Here is a 15,422-nt window from a genome sequence, read left to right on the forward strand (position 1 = left end):
ACACTTATAGAAGCCTTTGGTATCAGTGTTCATTTTCTGCTGGTTTCCTTTCGTAGTTCATCTTGGCTCTTTTGATTTTATTTTTAGTCGCCTTTTGCTGAACCTTAAGTTATCCCAATCCTCCAGCTTACCACTAACTTTTGCAGTACGGTATGCTCTAATTTTTGCCTTAATGCCTTCGTTGACTTCCTTGTTTAGCAATGGAACATTTTTCTCCCTTTTACAATTCCTCCTCCTTTCAGGATTGTACTTTAATGGAGAGGTATTTAATATCTCGCTGAACATCCACCATGTTCCTCAACTGTCCTACCCTCAATTATTTGTGCCCAATCTAATTGGGCCAACTCTTTCCTCAAACTTGTATAATTTCCTCTCCCAATGCTAAAACTCTTGTATGGAACTCATGTCTTCTCTCTCTCAATCTGAATTTGAAATTCTAGCATGCTGTGATCACTCCTTCCAAGAGGATCCTTAACGACAAGATTATATGTCAAACCTTCTTCCCTAGTACACAATACTAAATCTAAAATACCCTGCTCCCTGGTTGGCTCCAGAACATAATGCTCTAAGAAACAATCCCTCATAAACTCTAGGAAATGGCAACGCAGGTGGAGAAGGTAGTCAAGAACGCATATGGCATTTTTGCCTTCATCGGCTGGGGTATTGAGTATAAAAATTGGCAAATCGTACTGCAGTCATGTGAATGCTTAAGCACCCGCTGACTAATATTGGCAGCAGTCATGTGCAAGTATACTTTGTAGAAATATGATCAGTTTTAAACAAGGATGCTGTTCCTTAGCAAACATTCCTTCTTAATGCATTTGTGTTCTCACCTTAGTTAGGCCTCACTTGGGATATCGTGTTCAATTCTGGTTGCCACACTACCAGAAGGATGTGGAGGATTTGGAGAGAGTTCAGAAGAGGTTTACCAGGATGTTACCTGGTATGAAGGGCATTAACTGTGAGAGGTTGGATAAACATGGTGTCCTGATAGAAGTCTACAAAATAATGAGGGGCATAGACAGAGTGGATAGTCAGAACCTTTCCGCCCCCCCCCCCCCCCCCCCCCCCCAATCCCCAGAGTGGAAGAATCAATTACTAGGGGACACAGGCTTAAGGTATGAGGAGCAAAGTTTAGAGGAGATGTGCCAGGTAAGGTTTTTTTTCACACAGAGGGCAGTGGGTGCCTGAAACCCACTGCCGGAGGTGGTGGTGGAAGCAGGTACGATAGCGATGTTGAAGGGCGTCTTGACAAATACATGAATAGGATGGAAATGGGGGAAAAGGACCTTGGAAGTGTAAAAGGTTTTAGGTTAGACGGGCAACATGGTGGGTGCATGCTTGGAGGGACGAAGGGCCTGTTCCTATGCTGTACTTTACTTTGTTCAGTACCCTGATCCTGTCTTCCCCCATATCCCTTGATCCATTTCGCCCCAACAGCTATGTCTAATTCCTTCTTAAAATTACAAAATGTTTTCGCCTCAGCTACTTTTTGTGGCATTGCATTACACAGATTCATCCCTTTCTGGGTGAAGAGATTTGTCCTCACCTCAGTCCTAAAACGTTTGCCCCTTATCTTCAAACTATAATCCCTAGTTCTGGACACCCCCACCATCGGGAATATTCTTTCTGAATCTACCCTGTCATAGAATCATAGAATTCACAGTACAGCAGGAGGCCATTTGGCCCATTGAGTCTGCACCAGCCCTAGGAAAGAGCAACCCATTTAAGCCTACACCCCCACCACATCCCCGCAACCCAGCAACCCCACCCAACCCTTTTGGACACTATGGGCAATTGGTCATGGCCAATCCACCTAATCTGCACATCCTAGGGCTGTGGGAGGTAACCAGAGCACCCGGAGGATACCTATGCAGACACGGGGAGAACATGCAGACTCCACACAGCCAGTGACCCAAGCCAGGAATCGAACTTCGGCCCCTGGAGTTGTGAAGTGACAGTGCTAATCACTATGCTACCATGCTACCCAATGTTGTCTCATCCTGTTCGAATTTTATAAGTTTCCATGAGATCCCCACGCACTTCGTTAAACTCTAATGAATATAATCTGAACCGATTTAGTCTCGCCTCGTAAGACAGCCTCACCATCCCAGGAATCAGCCTGGTAAACCTTTATTGCACTCCCTCCATAGAAAGAACATCCTTCCTCAGATAAGGACACCAAAACTGCACACAATACTACAGGTATGGCCTCAACAATGCCCTATACAATTGTAGTTAATATGTCTCTATTTCTTATACTCAAATCTTCTCGCTATAAAGGCCAACATACCATTTGCCTTCTTTACTGTCTGCTTATTATCGGTTAGGGTCTTAAAGGATATCAATGGATTATTCAATTTGATCATATGGAATAAAAAGCTTCATTTGGAGTTCATCAAGTTGCAGCTCCCAGGTTCTAAAGGGGGGCTTGGAGGTCCCCGAGTATTAGATTGTGTCAATTAGCCTCTCATTTTAGGTTTATAAGTGATTGGGTTAGAAAGGACCCTACCTCCATTTTGCTCGCTGTTGAAGTAGGTATAGCCTTTCCAGGTCTTGTAATTTTATCGGGACTTTAGGTCGGTTTCTGTTTGGTGTGAAATTCCTATAATTAATATTCTTAATATAGTGTGGAGGATGGTCCATCAATTGGAAGGGAGGTCTAAACTGACTTCCACGCTCTCTCTCCCATCCAGGACAGGTCAGACTTACTACCAGGTCTTATGGACTATGGATTTGATATCTGGAGAGATAGAGGCATATGTAGGCTGGGAGATATGTTCAGTGGTGCCTACTAGTCATCCTTTGAGCAGCTAACCCAACTTTGTGACATTCCAAGACAAAGTATCTGCAACTTTGAAACTTTATCCTTAACAAGACGCCTTTGTGTCTTGACTCTTCTGATTCTCTGGTAGAAAAAAAATCCTGATTTCTGTGGAGCCCAGACAGTTAACTAGCAGGTTTAACGATACCTTGTGTTCTAGATCTTGTTTTAATACATTGGGTACCTTGCAGTCTTGGCAACTAATATTGATGAGGCGATAAGTAGTATTTGCGATTGTGGGCAATAAAATGTTGGTATACAATAGAATGAAGGAGACTCAGTTCAAGATACTGCACCACTTGCACATCACACCAAGATTGAGACACAGGTTTGATCCTGCTATATCCCCAATAGCCTAAAGTGCCTGGTAGTCGAGGGTGATTATATACACTGCAAATGGACCGTGTCAAGATTCAATCCTATTGGTCTAGTGTGGTTAAGGAGCTTGACAGAATATTTGCCAAGGCCTTCGAATTTGATCCTTTGTTCCTAATTCTGGGTCTTCCAGATAGGAGAATTATTGACGTTAATGAAAAAAGGCTGTATAATCTCCTAACTTTTGCAGCTCGGAAAATATCCTCTGCTCCTGGATCAGTGACGAGCATCCTTTGATTCAAGGTTGGCATAAAATAGTCATGGAATGTATTCCAAGTGAATCCTGATGCCTGTGCTTTATTCTAAGTCTGATACATTCTATAAAGTGTGAAACTCCTATCTCAAATTTTAAGGCTCTGTATTGTCTGACTTTCAAGGTTTCCTATGAGCCATATTTCAAATCATGGTCTTGCTATGCATAAAAGGTGTGCATCTTAACGTGTTATCCTATCATGTTTATATGGCCTTATCCTCTAACCCCCACATTTTCTGACTGACCTGGTCTGTAAATAGAGGCACTAGCCTTTAAGGACTGAATTCTTCCTGTCTTCCGCTGTTCTTATGTTTACAGAAATATGTGTTCTGTACGGTACCAGTTGTGGTTTCAAAATTTGTTGCATTACCTACTAAAAAAATTATAAACTCTGATATTAATATATATTCAAAGAAAGTGACCCTTAGTTTCAGATTCTCCCACAAGAGGAAACATCCTTTCCAGATCCACCCTCTCAAGACCCTCAAGATCTTACATGTTTCATTCGAGTCACCTCTTGCTCTTCTAAACTCTAGCGCATACAAGCCCAGCCTGTTCAACCTTTCTTGTAGATCAAACCCTCTCATTCCAGGTATGAAGATAACAAGCCCAGTGACATTGCCAAGATACCACCTTCTCCCACTAAATAGTGTGATGGGTTCTGTTGTGGTCCAGGGTTTAGAGAACACCAAAGTGCATCATGGAGTTCACCTGACCCACAACTTTTAATAGATTGTGGTTATGGGGCACACAAGGGCCTACTTTACAGCTGTGATGCAACAGAGATCTAAAGTACTTTTAAAGCAAAACCATGTTTATCTATGAATCCAGTTAATACTTTATAAACCCACAGTAAACATCTTAACAACCATCAACACCAATAATCCCCTAACATACAATATTCTATAAGTAACCCTTCATAACTTTCCTAACAACATCCATAAGACAAAAAAATAATTTTTACAGAAAGACTGCAGGTTTAAATTCTCTACAGAAACGTGTTACTTTGAAATCCTCAAATGAGCTGAAGACAATCTGTAGTTTGTAGAGCAGCTGCTTGCTTTGTCTGCAGCTATCCAGCTCTGAAAACAAAACTAAAACACACAGTAGCATCCTGCTCAAAAACAAAAGTAAAAGACAGCCAGCCCTGTTCCATCCACACACTGACATCACTGCAGCTATTTGATAAACACCCATTGATTAAAAGTAAATCCACTACAGCTATTTGATAAACACCCAGTTCTTAAAGGTACTCTCACATGACTGTTCTTTTACTTCTGCTTGATATGGGACCTCAGTTTGACATCTCAATTGAAAGACAGCACACACTTCTGACAGCACTGCCTTTGATATTGCATGTACCCAAGCCCTGATGTGGGACTTCAACCCAGAACCATGCGATTCAGGGGCAAGAGTGCTCCCAACTGAACGACAGCTGGCATTGTATGAGTCTCTTCATATGCTCTTTCTTAAAACAGAAACCAATAAAATAAACTGATTGACAAGTGAACTATTTGAAAGCTGCTTAAAGGGGCACTGTAAAAAAAAAAGGGACTTTCAAAGGAAAAACTTATCAAATTAATTTAGTCTTCCCAGAGCTGATGTTGCATTCCAGCTCCTGCGTGTGTCTGACTCTCTCGATACACTTTTCCTCCTTTGGAAATAGTGGAAGGATTCCCAGGCCGATTATCAGCCTGTCGAACCACGTCATGAACGCCAGTTCCATGGTCAACAAGTCCTAGTGTGGGACTCGAAACAGTAGCCGCTAGCCCATAGATCCATAGAATCCCGACAGAAGAGACCCATTCGGCCCATTGAGTCTGCAGTGATCCTCTTTAGCATGGATCCACCTAACCTGCACATCTTTGGACTGTGGGAGGAAACTGGTGCAGTCGGAGGAACCGTATGCAGACACGGGGAGAAAGTGCAGATTCCACACAGTCACCAAAGGCTGGAATTGAACCCGGGTCCTTGACGCTGAGGCAGCAGTGCTAACTACTGTGCCACCATGCCGCCCTAAGAGGTAAGGACATAACCACTGCATCATAAGATCTCCCGGACTCTTAATTAAATAAATTATCGATAAATTAAGCACAGATAATAATAATAATAATGTAATAATAATAATCACTTCTGGTCACAATTAAGCTTTAATGAAGTCACTGTGAAAAGCCCCTAGTCGCCACATTCCGGCGCCTGTTACGGGAGGCCAGTATGGGAATTGAACCCACGCTGCTGGCATTGTTCTGCATTACAAGCCAGCTGTTTAGCCCACTGTGCTAAAACAGCCCTTATAAAAGGAAGGGGGGGTGACATCCCCTGGTGGGGCTGGCGCCCTTTCTATTTTTCGGATGGTCAACCTAAAAGGAGTTGTGACCGCTTTTGTGCCTTTGGAAATGGTGTGTTTGCCCAGTTTCCTTGCAGCATGAGGCGGACAGTGCTCTTTAACTCCCCAGCCAAGATGCAATGCGCCTTGTTGTAGTGAATGAGGTGCTAGGCCTCGGAGGTCATGTGCTTGAAAATAATGATGATGAGGGAGTTATGACACTCATGGACCTGGATGATATCATAGTGGAAGGGTGGACCTGGGTCATCACCCACAACATGCAAGTGGAACATTTCTGTTTGAAAAACATCCCCCGCTTCCTGGGCAGTTTATTGTTGACTTTAGTCAGAAACTGCTTGGATGCCTTGGGTTCTCCCATGCCCTAAGTCGCAGCAGCGTCTTACTCCACTTAGACCTTCAATACTTAACCAAATAATGCCCATCACCTATGTGTCTTTAACACCACAATAAAACACCCATTAATATTAAAAAGATAATCTCAATGATCAGTAACTTTTAGCATATCCCTCCAGGATATTAGAAATTGCGATTAAAAGCATTCAGAAAATTCTGCTCAAAGGTTAAAAGACCATTGGCTACAAGAGGACAGAAGGGGGGCACAGTGTTTGCACTGCTGCCTCCCAGCGCCAGGGACCCGGGTTCAATTCCAGCCTTGGGTGATTACTTGTGTGGAGTTTGTACATTCTCCCAGTGTCCGCGTGGGTTTGCTCTGGGTGCTATGGTTTCCTCCCACAAAGATATTCAGGTCAGGTGGATTGGTCATGATAAAATTGCTCCTTAGTGTCCCACGACGTGCAGGTTAGGTGGGGGTCACAGGGATAGGGTAGGCGAATGGGCCAAGATGGGATGCTCTATCGGAGGGTTGGTGTGGACTTGATGAGCCGACTGACTTCCTTCTGCACTATACAGATTCTAAGATGCTGCTGTGGACAGGGTAGAAGGGAGTGGAGAGAGGAAAAGCGGAGAAAGACTTTAGTTTGAGAAGTTTATTTGATCTATTATGACATGCCTCATCACTCTGTGTGGTCATGCCTAGCCTTCAGCCGATTTATTTTTCATCAATACTGACATGGCATGATTATAATAGTGAAACTGTTTTCTGTTCAAGTAAGTCCGCAGCACCTGTGCCTCAAGCAGGAACCTGTCCGAAATCACCGGGACACAAAAATATAATGATACCAACTGTAAGGAACCACATAAGGCAAAGCCTTGTAGTTACTCCTGTTGAAATTCCACAAGTCAAAGGATCACGGCTTACCTGGTATGCTGATCCTAACTCCACTTTCATGCCTTTCCCCCATAACCCTCGACTATCTTACTGATTAAACATCTGTCTATCTCAGTCATGAACGTAACAGCCCAGCCTCTGTAGCCCTGTACAGTAAAGAATTCCAGCGCGGTAGCACAGTGATGAGCACTGTTGCTTCACAGCGCCAGGGACCCGGGTTCGATTCCTGGCTTGGGTCACTGTCTGTGCGAAGTCTGCACGTTCTCCCCCCAGTATCTACATGGGTTTCCTCCCGGTGCTCCCGTTTCCTCCCCCAAGTCCTGAAAGATGTGCTGGTTAGCTGAATTGGACATTCTGAATTCTCCCTCAGTGTACTTGAACAGGCGCCGGAGTATGGCGACGAGCAAATTTTCACAGTAACTTCTTTGCAGTGTTAATGTAAGCCTATTTGAGACACTAATAAAATATTATTATTATTAAGATTCATACCCTCAGAGAAGAAATTCCTCCTAATTTCTGTTTTAAAACAGCGACCCCTTAATTTGAGATTATGCTCACTGGTCCGGTCCTAGACTCTCCCACAAAAGGGAAACAACCTCTTAGCGTCTACCCTGTCAAGCTTGCTGGGAATAATGTATGTCTCAATAAAGTTGCCTCACATTCTTCTAAACTCCAATGAGTACAGGCCCAACCTACTCAACCTTTCCTCCGAAGAAATTCCCTCCATAGCTGGGATAAACATTCTCTGAACTGCCTCCAATGTACATTTTCCCTTAGATAAGGGGACCAAAATTGTTCACAGTATTTCACGTGTGATCTAATGAGTGCCTCGTATGGACGTACCTATCACCTATTTTTATTACCTTAATGCGCAGAGCATTCGCAATAAAGTGGATGAACTAATTGCGCAAAGAGACGTGAACGGGTATGATATAGTCAGGATTACAGAGGCGAGGCTAGAGGGTGACCAGGGTTGGGAACTGAATGTCCAGAGGTCTCAGTATTTAGTAAATACAGCCAAAAACAAAAAGGCGGTCGGGTTGCATTGCTGGTCATGGAGGAAATGATCACAATAGTGAGGGAGGATATTAACTCCTACAATGCAGAATCTGTATGGGTAGAGCTGAGAAACAGCAAGGGGCAAAAAAACATTAGTGGACATCATATATAGACCCCCAAACTGCAGTGATATTGTTGGGAGTGGCATTAAACAGGAAATTAGAGATGCATGTGATAAAGGAACAACTATAATTAAGGGTGATTTTGAGATGCATATAGATTGGGAAAATTAAATTAGCCAGAAACTGTAGAGGAGGAATTCCTGGAGTGTATTCAGGATTGTTTTATGGATCAATTTGTTGAGGAGCCAACTAGAGAACAGGTCATTCTAGACTGGGTAATGTGTAATGAGAACAGAATCCTTGGCAATCTAGTTGTGTGAGATCGCCTGAGGGCGAGCGACCATAATATGATAAAATTTTTCATCAAGATAGAGAGTGAAGTAGTTGTTTCTGAGACTAAGGTTCTAAATCTTAACAAAGGAAACTACGAAGAAATGAGGTGTGAGTTTGTTATGATCGACTGAGGAACGTTACTTAAAGGGATGACAGTGGATAGGCAATGATTTTGATTTGATTTGATTTATTATTGTCACATGTATTAGTATACAGTGAAAAGTATTGTTTCTTGCATGCTGTACAAACAATGCATACCGTGCATAGGGAAGGAAGGAGAGACTTAAATGACAAGCATTGAAAGAGAGCATAGAGCAACAGCAACAATTGTTTATTCCTGTCTGGCAGAAAAGTAAAATGGGAAAGGTGGCCAATGCATGACTTACAAAGGAAATTAGGGACAGTATTCAATCCAAGGAAGTAGCAAAAAAAATGGCCAAGAAAAACATCAGGCCTGAGGATTGGGAGCTGTTTAGAATTCAACAAAGAAGGGCCAAGATATTAATTTAGAAGGGGAAAAGAGTATGAAAGTAAGCTTGCAGGGAACATAAAAACTGACGATAAAATTTTCTAGAGGTACATGAAGAGAAAAAGATGAGAACAAGATTGAAGACCCTCCCAGTCAGAAACAGGGGAATGTACAATAGGGGGCAAATCGCTGAGCAACTAAATATATACTTTGGTTCTGTTTTCACAAATGAGGACACAAATAAGATACAAGAAATGTTGGGGAATGCAAGTTTTAGAGAGAGGGAAGAACTGAAGGTGATCAATATCAATGGAGAAATGGTATTGGGGAAACTGATGGGATTGAAGGCTGATCAATCCCCAGGGCCTGATAATATACATCCCAGGGTACTGAAAGAGGTGGCTCTGGAAATAGTGGATGTATTGGTGGACATCTTCCAGGATTCTGTAGTCTCTGGAACAGTTCCTACAGATTGGATGGTGGCGAATGTAACTCCACTGTTTGAAAAGGGAGGTAGAGAGAAAGCAGGGAATTATAGACGAGTAAGCCTGATGTCAGGTAGCGGGGGAAATTCTAGAATCCATTATCAAAGATTTCATAGTGGAGCACTTGGAAAACAGTGGTAGAAGCGGGCAGACTCAGCCAGTCATTAATACATATTGTGAATAATTGTGGGCCCATCACGGATCCCTGTGGCACTCCACTAATTGCAGGTTGCTATCCTGAAAATATCCCTCTTATTCCAACTCTCTTTCTTCTATCAGTTAGCCAATCCTCTATCCATGCTAATATATTGCCCCCAACATCACGGGCTCTTATCATATTTTGCAGCCTTTTGTGCAGTACCTTATCGAATGCTTTTTTGAAATTCCAATCAAATTCTTTTTTTTAATTCCATGAGATTACTGAAATATTTGAGACAAAAAGGATGTTTTTTTCTGGAGCTACAACACTTGGTATTTTTTCCTTCTATATTTGTACATTGGATTTTGCAGAAGATTTGAGGATTATATTTTAATCGAGCAGCTATTTTAATCATATTTTAAAAATTCAATTGTGGCAGTTTTACATCGCATACATGTGAACAAGTAATGAATTGCTGGCTGCCATCATTTAAGAGCTCCAAACTCTTACAGTCAGAAATACATCCTGAGCCTTTCTGGCTTATGCCAATATCGGGGGAAAAATCACGACAGAAAAATGGATGTTACTGAATGCTGCCATGTATTTTGAAGTCAACAAAGTCAAAAACTCACAGAAGCTGCACTATTACGTTTTGCCAATTTTTTCTTAGCTGCTGCCAAGTAACCTCAACAAACTTATGCATTGTGACCTCAGGCAATGGAAATGGTTTTATTACACGTCAACTGCAACCATCTTGAAAGGTAAAGTTAGAAGAAAGGCAGTAAGAGAAAATGACAAATTTATACAAATGAAATGAAATGAAAGTGAGCAGCCAGAAATCTCACTTGCCCTTAATTTCAAAAACCAGAATACCTCAAATTAGATTTATTATTTTACATTATTTAATGATGGTGTTATGTAGCACACATTGTGCCAGTGTATCGTATTTTTGGCATTGCATTGATGTGAAATAGGAGACGTTTTAGCAGATGGTTTGCTTAACTGCAACACTTTGCCATTTCTATCCTACTTGAGACAATTTGGAAGAAAACATATTGATTACGCTGTACATACCCGCAAAAGCTCTGAAAAACAATGTTATAAATGTTGTAAATTTGAAGTCAAAAAGGACTCAGATGATCCGCATAAAATTTTCTCATTTGGATTTGTAATTGTATTTTTTCTGCGAGAAGCTCAAACAGATCATTTAGCCATACCAGGCTGTGATGCAGCCAGATAGGATGCTTTCTATGGTGTATCTGTAGAAGTTGGGAAGAGTCAATGTGGACATGCCAAATTTCAAAAGTTTCCTGAGGAAGTAACTGAGGCTGTTGTGTTTTCTTGGTGGTAGCGTCGACGTTGGTGGACCAGGATAGATTTTTGGTGATGTGTACCCCATGGAATTTGAAGCTGTTAACCATCTCAGTTGGGCAGAGAAATGGCAGATGGAGTTCAATCCAGGCAAATGCGAGGTGATGCATTTTGGAAGATCTAATTCAAAAGCGGACTATACGGTCAATGGAAGAGTCCTGGTGAAAATTGATGTACAGAGAGATCTGGGAGTTCAGGTCCATTGTACCCTGAAGTTGGCAATGCAGGTCGATAGAGTGGTCAAGAAGGCATACAGCATGCTTACCTTCATTCGACAGGGTATTGAGTACAAGAGTCGGCAGGTCATGTTACAGTTGTATAGGCCACATTTGGAATACTGCGTGCAGTTCTGGTCGCCACATTATCAGAAGGATGTGGATGCTTTAGAGAGGGTGCAGAGGAGGTTCACCAGGATGTTGCCTGGTATGGAGGGTGCGAGCTATGAAGAAAGGTTGAGTAGATTAGGATTGTTTTCGTTGGAAAGACGGAGGTTGAGGGGGGACCTGATTGAGGTCTACAAAATTATGAGAGGTATGGACAGGGTGGATAGCAACAAGCTTTTTCCAAGAGTGGAGGTGTCAATTACAAGGGGTCAAGATTTCCAGGTGAGACGGGGAAGTTTAAGGGAGATGTGCGTGGAACATTTTTTACGCAGAGGGTGGTGGGTGCCTGGAACGCTTTGCCAGCGGAGGTGGTAGAGGCAGGCACGATAGCATCATTTAAGATGCATCTAGACAGATATATGAACGGGTGGGGAACAGAGGGAAGTAGATCCTTGGAAAATAGGCAACAGGTTTAGATATAGGATCTGGATCGGCGCAGGCAGGGAGGGCCGAAGGGCCTGTTCCTGTGCTGTAATTTTCTTTGTTCTTTATATCTCCACTTCGGTCCCGTTGATGCAGACAGGGGTGAGTACAGTACTTTGCTTCCTGACGTCAATGACCATCTCTTTAGTTTTGCTGAAATTGAGGGATAGATTGTTGTCGTTGCACCACTCCATCAGTTTCTCTATCTCCCTCCTGTATTCTGATTCATCGTTATTCGATATCCGACCCACTATGGTCGTGTCGTCAGCAAACTTGTAGATGGAGGTGGAACCAAATTTTGACACTTTGCTGTGTGTGTACAGGGAGTATAGTAGGTGGCTAAAAATGCAGCTTGCGGGGCCCCAGTATTCAGGACTATTGTGGAGGCGGTCGTGATATTTATTCTTACTGATTGTGGTCTGTAGGTCAGAAAGTCGAGGATCCAGTTACAGAGTGAGGAGCCAAGTCCGAGGTTTTGGAGCTTGGCAGGGACTATGGTGTTGAAGGCGGAGCCTTTGAAGGCGGTCTTGTAACACAGCCAACCACTCCTGCATTCCAACATTAGAAATTTAACCAACAGTGGCTACATGTAGAATTCCTCCTGGGAGCTTGAAAATCAGTGCCATAATTTTGAATTGTTAGTTCATAACATTTCAAAACATCATCAATATCAGATTGACAGAAAAAAACAGAACACCATATTTGATTAAAATGCTATTTCAATTTTTAAAAATTTTACTTCTTGTTTCCTGCTTACAATCCAAAGCAGTCAAATGTCAAGTTCAGTGTCAAAAACACAAGGATGTCCCACCTTCAAAGCAAGACAAGTCTGAGGAAAATGTAACTGTGTTTCGTAAAGGATGTAAAAACTGTGGGCGTGATTCTCCGCACCCGACGCCGGGTGGGAGAACAGCGGGAGGGCCTCCCGACATTTTTCACGACCTCCCGCTATTCTCCCCCCCCCAACGCCCGCCCCGCGCCACGAATCGCCGCTCGCAGTTTTTTACGGCGAACGGCAATTCTCCGAGGCCGATGGGCCGAGTGGCCGGCCCTTCATGCCCGTTTTACAACGGCAGCAACCACACCTGGTCGCTGCCGTCGTGAAACGGGTGCCAGATGCCCGTTTGGGGCATCTAGGGGCCCGATTGGCACGGCCGTGCCAAGGAGGGCAAAGGTCCGCGATTGGTGCCCAAGATCAAGCCCTGCAAGATCAAGCCGCCACGTCTTGCGGGGCGGCTGAGGGAAAAGACGCCAACCGCGCATGCACGGGTTGGCGCTGTCCAACCTGCGCATGCACGGCTGACGTCATTGGTCGCGTCAGCCGGCGTGATCCTTGGCGTGCAGCCTGCTAACAGAGATAATCATGAGTTTGAACATTTCCTATGACACACACAAATGCTTTTTAAGTGCATCGACTTTATACAAAACAAACACAAGTGACAAGTATTGACATTTTAGAAACATGACTGGGCTTGGATCAGCTTTTATTTTTCTGGTCTTGCTTATCACTAATTACCTGCATCAACATAAATAAAAGGGTTACTTAGAAAACACGATCACGCGTGAAATATATCCTCACCTTCACATGGGGCAGTGATAACAGTTTTGCCAGTTCTCTAATCTCACCATTCTCTGGTGTGTTGTGCAGATCCTCAGTGAGCTATGAAATAATAGAGAAAATTTCAGTGAAATATTGCTTTCACTCTTTGAATTTGAGACATCTGAGAATGTATCTGTTAAAACCTATTACATTCTAGGGTGTTCAAATGAAGGCCAGTATGAAGAATAATAGACCATTAATCACCACTCTTTTTTTCTAACTCTCCATGGACCAACTTTGGCAGGACCTTTCAGCTTACTTCAGTTCAGCTAATCATATGTGGCAAGCCCAAATCAAGGCTGCGCTCTGACTTATTACACAGAAGGGTGAATCCAAGTACCCACTGTATAGAAAAGTATTTGCAGAAGCTGAATTAATGCCTGACATTGACATTGTAATGTCTTCAGTACAGTGGTGAAAGCTGCGCCACAACTTCCAGACTGTACTTCTGTTATAATGTTTTAGATAAGAATGTCCCCCCCTTCATCCATTTCATTGACTAAACACTGAAGAGGATAAGTGAGGCACACAAAGACTGCCTGTATTCCATCTGTACTGATTTTAAATCTTCAAACAAAAAACTCCATTTGTCTTCTGAATTTGTTGTTAACAAACAGCTCCCAACAAATTGCCCCACAGTTAACACAAATGAACCGGGTCCAATTACTGCACAGCCTGAAGTTTTGAGGTTACTTAATTGATGTGCCTGTGATTCCCTCAAGAACTAACGATGATGGATTTTTAACAGGTACATGATCATCCTGGAGCAACGTGGTGTCAACACACTCCAGTCAAACTGTAACCTCTGTTAAATGTAGAAATTAAGACCAAGAATAAAAAGGGAGAGGGCATTAGTTGAGTATAAATAGGTAAAGTTGCCATATCCCAAATGACCATAGACTGCTTTCCACTTTAAACGGGAGAGCTGACTGGTGATGGTTTACCGTGAGGATCACCACACTTCAGATGTGGCGAAAGGTTGAGAAGGCGGGGCATCATGAATAACCTCAGCCGGCATAGGAATCGACATGGTTGCTGGCGCCAATCTGCGTCACAAACTAACTGTCAAGACAACTGAGCTAAACCAGCACCCAAAATACAGCATAAATAAAGAGATACTGGGATGATGAGTAGAACGAGCGGCGGTGAGCCGAGAGCAGGGCCAGAGCGGCGGTGAGCCGAGAGCAGGGCCAGAGCGGCGGTGAGCCGAGAGCAGGGCTAGAGCGGCGGTGAGCCGAGAGCAGGGCCAGAGCGGCGGTGAGCAGAGAGCAAGGCCAGAGCGGCGGTGACCCGAGAGCAGGGCCAGAGCGGCGGTGACCCGAGAGCAGGGCCAGTGCGGCAGTCACCCGAGAGCAGGGCCAGAGCGGCAGTCACCCGAGAGCAGGGCCAGAGCGGCGGTGACCCGAGAGCAGGGCCAGTGCGGCGGTGACCCGAGAGCAGGGCCAGTGCGGCGGTGACCCGAGAGCAGGGCCAGTGCGGCGGTGACCCGAGAGCAGGGCCAGAGCGGCAGTCACCCGAGAGCAGGGCCAGAACGGCAGTGACCCGAGAGCAGGGCCAGAGCGGCAGTCACCTGAGAACAGGGCCAGAGCGGCAGTTACCCGAGAGCAGAGCCAGGGCGGCCGTCACCCAAGAGCAGGGCCAGAGCGGCAGTGAGTGGAGAACAGGGCCAGAGCGGCGGCGAGCCGAGAACAGGGCCAGAGCGGCGGCGAGCCGAGAACAGGGCCAGAGCGGCGGTGAGCCGAGAGCAGGGCCAGAGCGGCAGTCACCCGAGAGCAGGGCCAGAGTGGCAGTCACCCGAGAGCAGGGCCAGACGGCGGTCACCCGAGAGCAGGGCCAGAGCGGCGGTGAGCTGAGAGCAGGGCCAGAGTGGCCGTCACCCGAAAGCAGGGCCAGAGCGGCAGTGAGCAGAGAACAGGGCCAGAGCGGCAGTGAGCCGAGAGCAGGGCCAGAGCGGCAGTGAGCGGAGAACAGGGCCACAGCAGGGGTGAGCCGAGAGCAGGGCCAGAGCGGCGGTGAGCAGAGAGCAGGGCCAGAGCAGCCGTCACCCGAGAGCAGGGCCAGAGCGGCAGTC

General features: G+C 44.6%; 1 protein-coding gene across 20 annotated transcripts in view; it reads right to left on the reverse strand.

The window, feature by feature from the left end:
* mpp7a (membrane protein, palmitoylated 7a (MAGUK p55 subfamily member 7)) overlaps positions 1-15,422 on the reverse strand; it is a 779,450-nt gene that overhangs the window by 278,723 nt on the left and 485,305 nt on the right. For 19 of the 20 annotated variants that reach the window (XR_005460776.1, XM_038798231.1, XM_038798230.1 and 16 more), the window contains one exon: positions 13,331-13,411. The exons of the other annotated variant lie outside the window; for it this stretch is intronic. Coding sequence is in view for 18 of the 19 variants with exons in the window: in XM_038798231.1 (XP_038654159.1) it covers positions 13,331-13,411 (81 nt within the window). In the remaining variant the exon portion in view is untranslated. The remainder of the gene's footprint in view (positions 1-13,330; positions 13,412-15,422) is intronic. 20 annotated transcript variants of the gene reach the window in all.

Source organism: Scyliorhinus canicula, chromosome 5 (genome assembly GCF_902713615.1).
Source record: "Scyliorhinus canicula chromosome 5, sScyCan1.1, whole genome shotgun sequence".
Lineage (NCBI taxonomy): Eukaryota > Metazoa > Chordata > Chondrichthyes > Carcharhiniformes > Scyliorhinidae > Scyliorhinus > Scyliorhinus canicula.